General features: G+C 40.9%; 1 protein-coding gene across 1 annotated transcript in view; it reads right to left on the reverse strand.

The window, feature by feature from the left end:
* The window catches only part of PRKCQ (protein kinase C, theta), a 75855-nt gene that overhangs the window by 22953 nt on the left and 36397 nt on the right, over positions 1 to 16505 (reverse strand). Inside the window, exons 12-13 of the mRNA XM_008577321.1 lie at positions 6017 to 6108; positions 4297 to 4359 (exon numbers count right to left, since the gene is read on the reverse strand). Coding sequence (XP_008575543.1) covers positions 4297 to 4359; positions 6017 to 6108 — 155 coding nt within the window. The remainder of the gene's footprint in view (positions 1 to 4296; positions 4360 to 6016; positions 6109 to 16505) is intronic.

The raw sequence follows: 16505 nt of genomic DNA on the forward strand, positions 1-16505 counted from the left end.
GGCGGGAGCGCCGCCGCGCTTCCCAAGCGGTGCACTACAGCAGTGCGCCACCGGGCCGGCCCCTGCATTGGGTTTTCTTTGATCTGAAATAATTATTATTCTTATTCCTGTTTTTTGCTGATGGAAAAGCAAGGGCTCTTAGCAGTGATGTGATTTATCCCAGCCCATGGCCACTCACTGGGCTAGGATGCAAACCCAGTCTTTATCCTCTCTTACATCCCTTTATACCAAGCGCACCTGCTCTTTCTCATCAAACTCATCTTGCTAAGATATACAAGGGTGCACTTCAACTGATTCCAATAATAAATATTCTCTGGGCCACAGGCTAAGAATAATAAACTTCCTGTCAGATTTTTAATCCATCCTCTAGAGAGGGCCAGATGGGTTCGGGGCAGTGAGACAGAAGGTCATTGAAGCTCGAAGAGATCCAAGTCAGAATGGGAAAGTTCCTGAAAGCCTTCCATGGAAAGCCAGACCTCCATGGGGTAAGAAATGAAGGCAGAGGAAGACTGCAAGATTCCCTGGAGTCAACTGGAGATGCCCCAGAACCCAAAGGCCCAGAATTCTGAGGCACATCATGCTACCATGCTACTTACCCCTCATGTACACCCCATGGGACATCAGGACCCAGAAGAACATCAGTGTCTGAGGCCCCTGGTTTGACTCTGTAAGCATCTGTCTGCTCAGGGTGCAGCCCGTTCCCATCCATGCATCAAGTATAACAGATTAAGTGGACACCTTTCATTCAGCTGTGTGGTCCCTGTAAGCAAAGCCTTTGCATTTGGAAGAGGCAGAGAGGGAGTCAAAACTGGCTTCTAAATCCCAGCTTTGTGGCCATATTCCCTCTCTGAGGCTCTGATTACTCATCCATAACACAGGGACTGTGCTGCCTGCCTTGCTCGTCTCATGGGCTCCTTGTGACAGCTAATGAGATACTTCTTTCAGATATATGGGTTGGGCTCAGTTTTATCAACAAAATATAACTTAAGGTCCCTTTTGGTTCTAATATTCTAAAATTTGAAGTTCTAGATTCTTCTCTTTACATGTCTGCATATTTTTCCATCTTCTTGATTTCACATTTAACCCAAAACAGGCCTTATGACATCTTTTAAGGTGCCACTTTTCTACAGTTCCTCTAGCACGTGCTGAATGGTGACATTGCCATCTGTTTCTCCACATCTCTTGGCCTCAGGTCTTGTGACTGTCCACCAGCAGCCTTTCCAGTGAAGCTGGACACATGTTTAACGTTCCTATGCTTGCCTGCTTACTCCTATTTCTGTGCATTTTCTGGAGTCACTTTTCCATCTGCAGAGCTTCTCCCCTTTTGAAAAATTCACCTTCTAATAGGAATTTTTCTTCCCTTCAGTACTTATGCTTTTAATTGAAATCATATTCACTGGACTTTTTTGATGCTTACTCCTATTTCTGTGCATTTTCTGGAGTCACTTTTCCATCTGCAGAGCTTCTCCCCTTTTGAAAAATTCACCTTCTAATAGTAATTTTTCTTCCCTTCAGTACTTATGCTTTTAATTGAAATCATATTCACTGGACTTTTTTGAATGCACTGCTTGTGTCTTTTTATGTATTTATATTCTACCTCAAAAAAACCCCACAAAACACCACTTCTTCATATTTTGTGCCCACCCCATGCTTCATGGAGGGCTGCACATTCAGTGAACTTTCAGTCTATGATGCCAATTATAGTGGGCTGAATGGTGGCCCCCAAAAGATAGGTCCATGTCCTAACCCCTGAGCCCTGTGAATGTGACCTTATTTGGAGAAAGGGTCTTTGCAGATGTAAGATGTAATTAAACTAAGGATCTCAACAGAGATCATTCTGGATTATCCAGGTGGGACCTGAATCTATCAAATGTTCTTATAAGATAAACACAGAAGGGACACACAAGGAGAGGACAAGGTTATGTGAAGATGGAGGCAGAGACTGGAGTGTGGCCAAGTAATGCCTGCAGCCACCAGAGGCTGGAAGAAGAAGGAGGATTCTTTTCTTCCTGAGCCTTTGGTGGGAGCAGGGCCCTGCCAACACCCTGATTTCAGGCTTCTGGCCTCCAGAATTGTGAGAGAGTAAATATCTGATTTTTTTATGCCACCAAACTTGTGGTAATTTCTTATGGCAGTCCTTTGAAACTAACACATGGCTTTTGTGATCAGAGCAAGAAAATCATAATCATAAATGGTCAAAAGAAGGAAATTAATAGAGTCCCTTTGTTAATTCAGTTGCTAGGTTAAAAGTTTAGATCAGCCAAATTATACATGGGCAGTGAAAGAATTTCTTAAAGCAGGCCAATCTCAGCATCAAGCTACTTGTCTGATGACCTGTCCTCATTTTAATTATTGGATGACTTTCAAGGATCGTTACAACCTCTTGAGCACATTAAAGAGGAGCAGCAGTGTTCTTTCTTCTGGGTGCATAAGAAGCCTTAGAGAACATGACTTCTGTGCACAAAGCAAGAAAGAGCTCTAATGTGGGTACAATTTGTTTGTGATATTAAAGTTACTTATGGACCTTTATTGGTCTTTTTGTTCTGTCAAAATTTTATAAGATGACATGATAGAAAGAACCATTGTGATATGGAGAAATTGACTGCATATAGGCGTGTGGGTTGGTTTCATGAGGTCTCTTCCAGCTCTAAGATCTCTGTGTCTCTCTCTATAACCTTCCTAATTTTCCCCCTCCATCTCTCCCATTCATCTATCCCATTCATCCATTCATTTATCCATCCATCCATCATCCATCCATTGTCCATCCATCCATTCATTTATCCATCCATCCATCCCTCATCCATCATTCCATTTATTTATCTATCCATCATCCATCCATCATTCACCATCCATCCATCCATCCATCCATAGTCCATCCATCCATCATCCATCCATCCATTCATCCTATCATTGATCCATCCCGCACAGTCTACTCACTGCCTAGATACAGGTACATTTTAGATATAGTTCAGGCATTACAGATATAGATAAAAATTGAAAACACACACACACATACACACACACACATGGATTCTGATCAGGGTTTTCAAATAATGTTCTGGTGAGTATTTCTCAATTTACTAAAGAATAAAAAATATTATAAAATAGCTTCTTAATCTATTATTTTGTAGATAGACCAAAAAAATCTATATTCAAAGAGCGTGCTTAAGAAGACTGACGTCCCAAACCTCCTTTAAGTCTTAGTTCCGTGACTTTAAACACGCCCATCCTCACCTGGCTGCATGGATTCTGATCAGGGTTTTCAAATAATGTTCTGGTGAGTATTTCTCAATTTACTAAAGAACAAAAAATATTATAAAATAGCTTCTTAATCTATTATTTTGTAGATAGACCAAAAAAATCTATATTCAAAGAGCGTGCTTAAGAAGACTGAAGTCCCAAACCTCCTTTAAGTCTTAGTTCCGTGACTTTAAACACGCCCATCCTCACCTGGCTGCACCCTCTGGAAATGCAGAGGTCCTTCCTCCATGCGTGAACTTTCCAGATAATCACAGCGTTCTCTGTAAGCACCAAGGCTTCAGTGTTAACCATCTCCATACACAGCCTCCTGCCTTCAGCAATTGGCGTGGAACATGACTGAACCTTTACCCTCACTAGCTTCTTTCTTTTCTTTTTCTTTGTCCCTTAATCTGTAGTGAGTTGGAAACCCAACAGCTAAACTTCTGAAGATGTGTATGTTAAATAAGTGCCAGTTACGCTCCAAAAAAAGCAGTAAAGAGATCGGAGCACAATAGCTTTAATGTAAGGGCTTTGACAGAAAGATGTGAAATGCTGCCGTACAGGAGAGACAGTCTGGATTCACGAATGAGGATGCACAGGGTGTTGTGTACACTTCCACAAGGTGTAGCATCACAGGTGTGCACAGATGGGTGTGGAAGAGGCCCCTCCCCACCCCAAAGAGGCAGTTTCATAGGCATTTCCAGGAAGTCCAAACAAATACAAGCAAAAACAAGAGCTAGCGAAGGGACGCAGGAGAGAGAAAGCAAGGATGAGACACCAAAGAGAAGGAGGGTGGTTCAAGGAAATGAGAAGGCAGGCGAAGGGGAGAGGAGAAGTCAGGATCAGGATAAAGGACGAAACAAGATTAGAGCCTTCCTACTTCTGAGGCTGGAATGTCTCACTTGGTTGTTATGAATCCATCCTCCACGTAGCTGCAGCAGGCGGGAGGCCTGGGTGGGGGACTTCCTACTACAGAAGCACACTGGCCAGGTCACATCAATGATTAGTTCAGGAAATCCAATACCTTAGTGTTTGTTTCCAAAGAGCAAAATTTACCTGTAGACAATTCCTTTGGAGTGAAGGAACTGGAGCCCAAGAATGATTTCAGCAGCATAAAACCTGAGGGAAGGAGAGCCAAGGGTCACCGTGAGTGCCTTAATGGAACAGAGCAGAAGCCCAGACCCGGTCTGATACTTCATGTGCATGCAGCGCTCGGCCAAAGGCATCACACATAATTGTGTTTAATCCTGAGAAGGACAATGGTGTCCATTCTACACATAAGAAAACAGAGGCTCACACATGTCCTGCCCCAGCGCTGACAGTGGAACAGAGCTGGTATCTTAGTAGTCCTGCCTGTGTCTAGTGCTTGCTGTCATATTTTCAATTGCAATACTACGCTGTCATTTTTTGCTAATAAAACATACACAAACATTAAGTGTAATAGTACAGTTTAGTAAAAAATAATTTTCTCTTTTATTTAAAACTCTGCTTGGAGCTCATAAACTTGTCTACATGGCCATTCCAAATAGAGCTGGCTGGTTTATTTTTGTACTGACCACATTTAACCTCGGCAAGAAATACAGCCCGAGAAGTGGGAAAAAGGATATTAGTAGATGGAAAGTGATAAGTTACTCTTCATCTTCAAGAGGGGCAGGCTTAAAGGAAATGAGTTTATACTATCACTGTTGGGATTAAGGTCACATATAAGGGGGAGCTTCCTGGAGGTGAGGTTTGCTGGGTCTCCTGGAAGAATGCAAAAATCTCCTTCCTAAAAGGCATTTAGAACACAACAGATAGTATGTGTCTAAGCTGGGGCTTTAAGGTAATACAGGGCAGGAGAAAATGGTGAATCGAGGAAATCTTTCCTAGCACAAAAAATGTCCAGTGATTTCTGTGCTGCAGAAATCCGATAACATTATCTGTGGGCACTTTGCTGAGGGTTTCTGGAGGTAACAAGATCAGCAGAGTGCTACCCACTAGATTTGACAAAACAGCCATTTATTTCAGCCAGAGTTTTGCAGAAGCTGGTGGACCTAGTCTACCTTTCAACCCAGTTCAACCTAGACCACTCAAAGTGTTCATGCAGAGGTGAGTGAAAGGTTATTAGGCATCAAACCAAGAAAGCTCACATGTACCCATCGTTTTAAATAGAGCCTGGGGGCACGGTTTTCTTTTGCTTGAGTCTTGCAGTGGTTTTACTAGGCAGGCAGTAGGACCCACGGAGGACCAGCGCAGGGAGGAGGAGCAGTCAGTACCTGGGGACTCAGCCGCAGTCCCACCAAGTAAATGCAGCCTGCTTCATATCACTTGTGTCTAAGGCTGTGTGATGTCAAAGAAGGTGAAGATTTATCTCAGACAGAATAAGTGCCTCTTCCAGTTTCCTAATCCACCTGCCCCAGGAGCCAAATGCCTTATACCTGCACATGGGAAAGGCCTCTGCTAAGAGCTTCTTCCTCGGGGGCCGCCTTTAAGACTTGTGTTCCATTTTCCTGCTTTCTCTCCAAAGGGCAAATACATGCTTCTGTGCTCAGATTATAGGAGCCTGATGAATTGGGATGATTCCTTAAGAAACTATGTAGTTGGTTTCAAAACCCAGTGAAATCTCTTGCCTTGTTCGATGTGTTCCCAAGGGTTTACCTCGCCCTAGGATTTAGGCATACCAAGTGAGGAAACAAACAGACAAAAACACCACATAGGACAATTCTGTGGGCAACTGGGCACACAGGAACTGACGAGAACAGGGAAACTGCCCTCCAACCCTTCCAAGGGCACTTACGTTGCTCGGGGAAGATCAAACTTGTGGCAACTTTGGATGTGGTACATTAAGTCTCCCCCGTTGAGATACTCCATCACGAAAAAGAGGTTTTCCTAGGGAAAAAGCAAAACAATCCCGACTTTTAGCTCCTTAAAAAGACAAACAAGGATTACTTTCGTAATGGATTAGATAATTTCAGAGGAACCAGTTATATCTTGAAATCACGCATAAAAAGACTGTCAAAATAATTCAGCTAGTCTATATTTTTGAATGCTAGGAAGCCTGGGGCATCTGGGTGGGAGGCTGTGTGACATTTTCTGGAGGCTCATGTGCCTCAATCCAGCAGGTGGGGCTTCGCGCAAGCAGGAGTCCAATCAGACTTGCCTGCCAGACAATGGGATGATCATGTTGGAACCTGGTGGGCACTGATCATAGACTTCCTGAAACTGAAAATGTGCAGGATGGTAAAGAGAACACACTTTGAAATCTGGGTGTCTAACACCAGGAGCAGGGCTGGGAAACATCCGTTCATTCAACTCTTGGCAAACAGTCATGAGCACGTTCTATGGGCATGGGGCTTCGGGGGAGTGAGCATCGGATGCACATTCCTGCCTCATCCATCAGAGATGGAGGAAAAACAGCTTTTGCCTTCGGGGAGCTTGCAGTCAAGTTTTGCCTTCTTTCTTTTCAGTCCTGTTGCAGAGGCAGCTGCAGTTTGTGAGTGTGTTGCTCCTCACAGAGGACACCACGCATGTTGCTAATGCCAGAGCCCTCTAGTGGCAGCAGTCAAAAGCAAGGCTGGGTGGTCTGCAGATTGTGGTCTGAGCATCACAGGTAGCCATAATTCCAACCAGGTGAAGCTTTTCTGACTCTGAGAAAATGTTTCATCAATAAATATATTCATAACACTTTGAGCACCCTGATTTTCAAAGGGTTCTTAATGAAATCACAGAAATAGTAATCCATAAAGTGTACAGACATTTGGCATGTCTATTCATAAATTTGCACCCCAAAACCTCACCTGAGTGATTTTTTAGTAGGATTAACCTTTCAATTTCAATGTGAGACTAGTCGAGGCCCTGGGGCATAAGAAGTGACAATAGAAACAGGATTCTGTCCTGATAGTGGTATTCACTGCTAGGTCTCCACAGAACAGGGAACACCAAGTAATGTGGCAAGCATCTCAGTAATTCAGGTAAAGGGAAGTGTCCACTTGCTTTTTCCGAAGTCGATCTGATATATAATTTGTTGGTTTCATATCTTTTGCTGATAAGTATAATATTCATATTTCAGACACAATTTTAGAGTGATTGCCTGCTTCATCTGCACACATCTGCTTCTCATCGGCACGTATCCTCTCTAGCTCTTGTTCTCACAAATGCCTAAAGAGCTTCTAAACTTCCTTTTTTCTCAAAACCATAATGGCCTTGTACAAGTCACCATGGTAGAAATTTCTTGTTAAGTACTCAGGAGAAAAAAAGGTATGAAAGCAATGGTAAGACCATTGATGACAGTGCTCAGAGGAATGGTTTCCTCCAAGTGTTAGGATGCCTATGCGCTCCTATAAAGGATGACATTTCAGAACTGACATACTGTCACTTTGGACTTGGAGGACATAGGGGAAGGAACTGGAGGCAGAATTTCAGCCCATCCCACACATGTTACACACCATTCTTATTTGTTTTCATGTCTCAGTTGGACTCTGCATCGTAACAAGCATTGGGGGATTGAATCTGCGAGTGTAAATTAGAACAGCCATTATGAAAAACAGTATGGAGATTCCTCAAAAAATTAAAAACAGGACTTCCACATGATTCAGCAATCCTACTACTGGGTACATACCCAAAGGAAATGAAGTAAATATGTCAAAAAGATATTTGCATTCCCACGTTCACTGCAGCACAATTTATACTAGTCAAGGTATGAAATCAAGTGTCCAACAATGGATTACTTTACAAAAAAAAAAGTGGTATATATACAAAATAGAATACTATTAAGCCATAAAAAGGAATGAAATCCTGTAATTTATGGCAACATGGATGGACTTGGAGGTCATTCTGTTAAGTGAAGTAAGTGAGACACAGAAAGATAACAACACATAATCTCACTCTTATGTGAAATGTAAAAAAAAAAAGTTGGTATTATAGGAACAGGGAGTAGAACAGTAGTTACCAGAGACTGTGGAGGGGAAGGGAGAAGGGAAAACGGGAGAGGCCGGCCAACAGGTACAAAATTCAATCAGAGAGAAGGAACAATTTCTGGTGTTCTATTACACAGTAGGGTGACTATGGTTAGCATTTAAGTTTTGCATATTACATAATAGCTAGAAGAGAGGCTTTTGAATGTTTTCACCACAAAAACACGATAAATGCATGAGGTGCTTGATACATTAACTACCATAATCCGATATTATATGACATATGTGTATCAAAACATCAGATTGTACCCCATAAATATGTACAATTACAACGTGTCAATTAAAATAAATTAATTAAAAAATTTTTTAAAAAGAGTCTAAGAAATTAGGGGGCTCAGTAGTATTTACTACCACGGGAACGACAAAAAGACTGCACTGCTGTGGTGATTCTTAATTAAGCAGTGATGGAGACGTATAGTATGTTGGATGTCACATTTAATCCTAAGTGATTTGATGGCTCCACAATAAATCTTTCCAAAATGCCTGTTCCAGTTCTCATCTTTACATTAAGCCCACTGATTGTCTTTTGTCATTTATAATGACATTTTGCATTAGTTTAACCCTTTGGTTTGGGTGAATACCAGGTAAAAGTTGGGCTTCTTGAAGGGGGATGGAGACAATCCATGCCAGGAGCTCCAGTGTGAGTGAGCAGGATGGAGAGACCTGCCATCTCTCTAGAGCAGGCTGCTGGGTTGGAAAGCTTGAGAATCCACCCATTCAAGAACTCTTGGGTCAACTCTGGGCCCAGTGAGATGGCTCTGTGAGGAAATTAACACAAATGTATGTGTGTATGGAACTGTACAGACCTGAGGTTTGGATTTTGAGGATCACATTTTGAGGGGTGGATAACTTTAAAATGTTGAATCCAAATTCCCAAATTCATATAAAGTAAACACAAATATAATACGTTCAAACTTTCACAGAAGGCTGGAGAAGGAGTGCTTTGAGTTGAAGGTGACTGCAGTTGACCTGGACCCCTGCATAATCACTGTCAAATGGAACGTCTGTCCACTGGAAAAACTCCGGACCAGCGTAGGTGGAGCCAAACCAAGATGAACAAGACTCGGAGCTGATGTTAAGAGCATGGGCTTTGTCTTTACTCAGCCTCGATTTCAAAGCCCATCTATTTGTAACTCTGGAGAAGTTACACAGCTCTCCTGAGCCTCATGTCATTTATAAAATGGGAGTAATAATACTCTTACCTCGTAGGGCTGCTGTGAGCATGAAATGAGATAATACGTGTAGAAAGCAAGCTCGGTATGCACCTGATAACTGGTGGCTGTTGTCCTTAGAAGAAACTATTTAAAAGCCAGGAAAAAAAAAAAAGAAAGAAAGAAAAAGAAAAAAGCAAACAGCAAACACTTCCCTGAAGAAAGAAGTGAACAGTCCCATGGCTCTCGAAATAAAAAGGAAACAGAGAATTAAACTTCTTCCCATGCTGTCCTTTCCATTCTGGTCACCAGCTGAGACAAAGGGCAAGCAGGCTGGGGCTTGCATTGGGTTAATTTTATATGACCACTTACTAGTCTGGAGCTCACTTCTTTAGGCTGGGTAATACATTAACTGATGCAAATGATTCCTCTCGGTGAGTGAGAACTGAAGTTATGATGGTGTTGGGGGATGGGACATGCCAAATATGTCCTAGCCTTGGAGTTTGTCCATAACTCTTGGCACAGCATTTGTTGAATGGAAATTCCAGTCTCTGTGCTAGACTGGCCCTGGTCACTAACTAGCTGTGGGATCAGGTAAATCACACCATCCCACGGCCTCAGTTCCATCCTCTGGAAAATGAGACAAATCCATGAGACCTTTGACTAAATTCCCCTGTGTTAGCCTCAAGACCCCTTGATTTTCACTATACATTTTATGCTTTTTATCTTTTTTCTTGGGGGAAAAGATGAAATGAATAAACTGTCACTATTAAGCACATTACATCAAGACCCAAGTAGTGCTTCCCAGGTGATAAAATAAATATTGGCAAGAGAATGCTATGTTTGCAAAATTCTGAGTGATCTTTGTCCAGAAATAATGCATATTTGAAGTATAATTAAAGGTTAAAATTAAAGATGAGCCTTCCCCTTGGACTATCCTCAAAGGAGGTAGGAGTTGGGGCTGAGTTCATTATGGCCCACCATAACCACCCTCAGGAGGTCCTACAGCAAAGGTCAGAGGCTTCCTCCCATTGCAGTAGTGCCCTGCTTATGCTCACAGAGCTTGGCTATTGCTTGGGGCAAACACCTTTGTGTCTGCACAGGTGTTTAAGGTCACAAGGGTCTTGGACTGCTTTAACATTTAAATTAATCCCACTGTGGGCCAAGAGCTGGAAAGCAGAATGGATAAGCACAGAATGTGACTTAGCGCTGTTTTGAGTAGATGACAAAAGTACCAGGAGAATAACTTTTTGATGGGTCTTTGCATTTGTTTCTGAAACGTGCATCACATGCTCTTTGAATGTGAGAAGGTCCGCCTGGAGAAGAGCATGATCTCTGACTTTGGAAAAGAACCAAAACAAAGAGTAGAACCTGGTGATTTCTGTGGTTCTCCCCTCAGTCCAAGTATTGGAAGAATTTTTTCACTTTGCCTATTTAAGTGGCAAAAACATAGCATTTTGTCAAGTAGTTCCTTGGAAAAGTGTTTCATAATTGGAAGGCTGCCTTCCTCAACCAGCTCCCTGCAGGAGGAAACACGCTAAGGTTCCTGGAACCTCTGTTGTTGTCCAGTCAAGTCAAACCACCGTTCTGTAAGGTGAGCATGGCTCACCTAAGATCATCTTCCTCCTAAGATGCTCCTGGTCTTCGTTGAGTTCTCTGAATGTCTTTCCATCATCCACTGTTTTCATTAAAGAAACAGTAAAACACCAAGTGTATTTCCATTCTGCCAATGAAGTTTCAGCTGGGGTTTGACAGTACAATTACCTCAGGGCTACTGGAAAAAGGCATTCTTTGAATGATGCTGAAGTGCCTTGGCTAACCAGAAAGCAACTGGTTCACCATTCTCTAACCCGTACTTATTTACCAGCTCTCCAGTTTACAAATTCAACCACGGCACAAAATTGAGTTACAATTATTTATTACTTTGCTAAATGGTATTTATTATATTCTTGAAAAATCATTTAAATATGTACACTACGTAGTGTCAAAAATTCAAAAAGTCTAGTGTTTTTGCAGATAATTCTATGTAATTGTGTACAAAGTATTGCATTTTCCAGGGCTTCTACAAATATCTTTCATTACCTAGTTGATGAAACTGTGTATTTTGTTTTCCTATGTACTTATGAAAATGAGATCACTTTGGGACTCTAAAATCGAAATTCTTTTGTATCCATTTTCTTTGTTAAATAGCTATAAAATTCAGCTGTAAAAGTGATTTATTCTGGTAAAAATCAGAAAAGGAAGTAAAAGCTGTATACAGGAATAAAAATGTTTAAATAGTTTGGTAATCCAAGAACTGGAAAAAAATCATTATTCAAATAACAGATGTTATGTAATAATTTCAGTAGTTTTCAGGGCCAAATCCTTTAAATCATTCTGGCCTAATTTTGACCAAGACACTGTGTTTGAATCTCTGTCTTTGTGAGTTTCATTCTTTTTACTGACATTGTTGATATACTGAGTGTTAATTCGAGTCAGATGTCGAGGTGGGGACTAGCGCTGTGAAGGTTTGCATTCTTACTTTCATTTATTAAAGAGAAAAGATGCACAAGTCATCCTGTAAGGCTGTCCCCACAAAGCAAGGTTTTAGTTGAGAATTAAAAGGTGCGAGAGATGTCTTTTTGACATCCGCAGCTCTGTGGTTATGAGAAAAGAGAGGGTCTTTGTGCCTCGATGAAGACCACAGAGCTGGGATCGCGGCTGCCTCAGCACAAACTTGATGGGAGATAGGTGCCTCAGGTGGGGCGGAGCTTGCAGTCCCAGGTTAACACACCTGGTGGGCATACCGGACAGCATCCAGAGCAGCTGGCACAACACCCCCCTGGTGTGTCACACACCCTACATGGTGTGGTCATACCAACAGGCAACTTCTTAGGCATGTTTGTAGTGTAGAAGGCTGGAGCAATTCTGAATCTGGAGTACTTTATCTTTTCTTTTCTTTTACATTGAGCTGTCAATCAAAACATCTTACAAAAACAGGGTTATTTCCTTTTCATAAAGATACACCATCAAAAAAGCCCAATAGGTAATCATGTGTATTTTTTTTATATGCATATGTACTGTGTGTGTGGGCACGTGCGTGAGCGAGTGGGGGAGAGAGAGAGAGAGAAAGAAATGGCTCTCTGCAATGGCTCTCTGAAGACCAGCATATGCATTCATTAGGACCTGTTTATATTTCTACCATAAACACTAATTAGTAAAATTCTCTGCCTTCAATAGATTCATTAGTATGTGTCAGAAATAATGTGTCTGAATTTCTAGAGGTCTGTACCTTGCAACAGGGACTCAGGCTCAGTTGGTATTTACTGGCTCAATTGTCCCCTAGGGCCTTCTTGTATTAACTAACAAGTGATTTTCCTTCATAACAGAAGTGCAAACAGGACTCCATTTCATGAATTTTAAGATTGTTTTCCTTTCTGTGGTTAGGTCTCTTGGCAGAGGCGGTAGAGCAAAAACCTTGCTCCCAACTTCACAGCTGTTTGACCTTCAATGCGTTGCTTGCCCCCTTAGGGTCACCTTAATTTTCTTATCTGTGAAATGGGGATAATAATAGTGTCTACTTCATAGGGTTCCTATGAAGATAAAATGGGCTTAAACATATAATGTGCCTAGAACATGGCCTGGAACGTTGTGAGTGCTCTATAAATGTCTGCTGTTGTTGTTATTGTACTTATGACTGTAGTTATTATATACAATGTACACGCATATACATGTTGAGAATTATATATTCAATAGCACAGAAGAGTCTTAGGAATACATTCAGTTTTAACATAAAAGGCAAGTTTTAAGGAATATGGGTTTGATGCAAAAATGACCTACTCTGCTGAAGATTTTAAAGTTACTAAATTGTCACTTATAAAATTGCAAAATAAAAAAAAGATGAAAGAAAATACTCCTACCTTTAGGTACCTTTAAATAATATATCTACTATAGACTCTCTTCATTTCAGAATACTATGTGTATTTTTCAGTATTTACAGTATATTTGGTTGTTATAACTTTTATAATTAGGGAAAAAATTTAATGAATTTTACTTCTTAAAATCATGAGCAAGTGATTTTTTTTTTTCTCCTAGTGAGGTTGTCTACTCCCTTATGTTTATATGGTATTAGATTTTCAATATTTGCCAGGGGGGTTTGTTATTCTTGTTCAGATTTAAGCTACTGGAGAGCAAATTCCCAAAAGTATCAGGAAGAGATTTATGCTGTAGTCAGCATGTCAATTTCAAAGAGGGCTCAGAGTGAGGCTTCGATTCACTGACTGATTTAAATGAGTGTTGTCATTGTAGCACTGAGGAAGAGATTTGGATCCAGTGTTTCATGTAAAGTAAGAGGCTGTCCCGTCCTTTTTAGTTCACCTAAGTGGAAACTTATCAGGTTTAAGCACTGTAAAGAAAGTCGGACCAGACACAGAGTAGTGGAAACATCTAATGTGATTTAAAATCTGATTAAAAAAAAAACAGATTTAAAATATTTTTTAAATTGCTTTTAATCAAAATAATAGAAATAGAATAATTCTCCCCCAAAGAACCAAAATAACAGAAAGATCTAAAAGAAGTATCATCAAAATAAAAATTTATATTCACAATGTGAAGGGAAGATGATTAAATACAAAAGTAAAGTGACAGATTTAACAAAATCAGTTGTTTAATCCTCCCGAGACTGTGCCTGTGTTCACAGATAGCACTTAGAGAAGTTAAAGGTCCTAGCACTCCCAAAATATATCAATATTTAAAACATAAGACAATTCTTCAGAGGGAGGCACAGGGCATTTTGGGAATATTCTAGGATTAGTAAAGGAGGAATTGTAAAAGTGGACTTGTAAGTTATTTAATATGATTTAGCTTCTACACTGCTTTCTCTTTGCAATGATTACATCTTTCAAATGAGAGAATGAGAATAAGGAGCATGGAAAGTTAATTAGAAATGATGAATATTCAATACAGCTAGTCAAACATTGAGAAAATAAGGGAACAGTTGACAAATGTGCATATATTATAGGATAAACGAGAATTTTACAGCATTAAAGAAATTAGCTAATGATTTTATCAAACCAATAACAATTAACTTTGAAAATGCATGGAAAACTCTGTAAATATCATGCAAATGAGGCCAGGAATATAGACTCTCTCCAGAAAAATAAGATGAGAAAAAGAAGAATTGTAGTCATTTTTTCTAGGTAGCTTTTTTTCTTCAAAGGCTAGTAAACTAATGTAATGAATTTTACAAAAGATTTGCAATCTCTGAAGAAGAAATAAAATTAGAATCAAAGTATTTGTCACAAAATATCTAAGCATACCATTGCCCCTTTCAGAGCATCATATGTTAAGCATACGTAACAAATGCTGTAATATCCAAGATTATACTGTAACAATATGGAAACTGGAGAATAGAATTCAGCTCCACGTTGGGATATATCCTAATCCAGCCAGTGGAAAGGGCTGGGAACTCCACCCTGAAGAACAAAGGTGAACTATGGTCCACATCTAAAATTAAATGAAAGAATTCACATAAAATATTTAGCCCTCTGCCTGGCATATAGCAAGAACACCTTACATATTAACCTTTATTACATGCATTGTAAACTAATGAGTATAACAAATCAAATTAGTTGTTATAGCAACCAAGATGCACCTCGATAGGTGAATGAATAAACACACTGTGGTACATCCACATGACGGAGTATTATTCAGCAACAGAAAGGAAGGAGCAGTCAAAGCACAAAAAGACAGGGAGGAAGCGTTCATGCACATTCCTAAGCACATGATGCCAATCTGGAAGCCTCCATCCTGCCCGGCCTGCCCTGCGCCCGGTTTCTTCCTCTCTGTCTCAAGCATTCCCCATGAGTTGCATCCCTTAAACCCCGCAGTCATAACAAGCTTGCATCCTCTAAAACACACTTTCTAGAAGCTATCTGTATAACCACTGACTCTGCCTGCCCACCACTCACTCCTTAACAGGTGTCAACTGACATACTCTGTCACTCCTAAATGACCTGTTCAACACTCTGCTGTTGATTGTCCACCTCTTCACCACTCTGAATACATTGTTTCCTCTTCCTTGAAATTCTTTCCTTTCCAGGTTTCTGACAATCCTAACTCCTCTGGCCTTCCTCTTATCTCCCTGAGGGATCCTCTCTGTCACTCCCTGTCCCCCTTCTCCCTCCTGTCTCTTGAACAGGGCTTTTCTTTGGTTTGGCACTTGAACCTCTCCAGTGAGGTTTATTCCAATTCTCATTTATTCCCACAGTTTCAACTAAAGAGTTCCACGCGTATTCACCAAATCAATGTGGTCTTTGGTTTAATAAGGAACCGCATCGCTAAGTGCCACATTTTAAGAAGTTACTGCTGTTACAACAGCACATATAAATCAGCTCTATGCTACTTATCACGTACTTTCTCCAAGACTGGAAGTGGAGGAAAGGACATTGAAGTGACAAAAGTTTTAATGGAGAGAGATCAAGGAGATGGGTAAGATGATTTGGGGATCAAGGCACAGGCAGAAAGCTGCAGTGGGTTCCAGATCATGTGGACCCTGCTGCGAAGGAGAAAATAATGGGGCTGAAGTGCACGTGGGGGTGGGCACAGAACGTATGCCAGGGATGGACTTCCTCCACCCCTAGTGTGGTTCAGGACCAGCCTTTGTGGCACCTGAGGATTCCGGCAGAGACGTTATAGTCAGCAGCGTAGTTTACTGTAAGATCATTTATCACCTTTTCCCTCCCCTAAGAACATTATGTAGCATCCTATGGGAAAATGAAAAAAATAAAAATAGCAAAACATGCTTTTTGATATCAATAAATGTATTATAGATGCTCCTTGACTCACGATGGGGTTAATCCTTTGTAAGATGAAAATACCATTAAGTCAAAAATGCATTGACCACACCTAACCTATCGAACGCCATAGCCTAGCCTTGCCTGCCTTAAATGTGCTCAGAACACTGACATCAGCCTGCAGTTGGACGAAATCATCGAACACGAAGCCTAGTCTATAACAAAGCACTGACCACCTCATGTAACTTATGGAAGCTATACTGAAAGAAAGGGAAGAGCAGAATGGCTGCATCCATACTCCAAGTGCGTCTCTGCTGAATGCGCACAGCCTTCGTGCCATGTAAAGTCAAAACGTGTAAGTTGAGCCATCTTAAGTCTGGACTGTCGGC

The sequence above is a fragment of the Galeopterus variegatus genome, unplaced genomic scaffold, assembly GCF_000696425.1.
Source record: "Galeopterus variegatus unplaced genomic scaffold, G_variegatus-3.0.2 Scaffold1490, whole genome shotgun sequence".
In the NCBI taxonomy this organism is placed as follows: domain Eukaryota; kingdom Metazoa; phylum Chordata; class Mammalia; order Dermoptera; family Cynocephalidae; genus Galeopterus; species Galeopterus variegatus.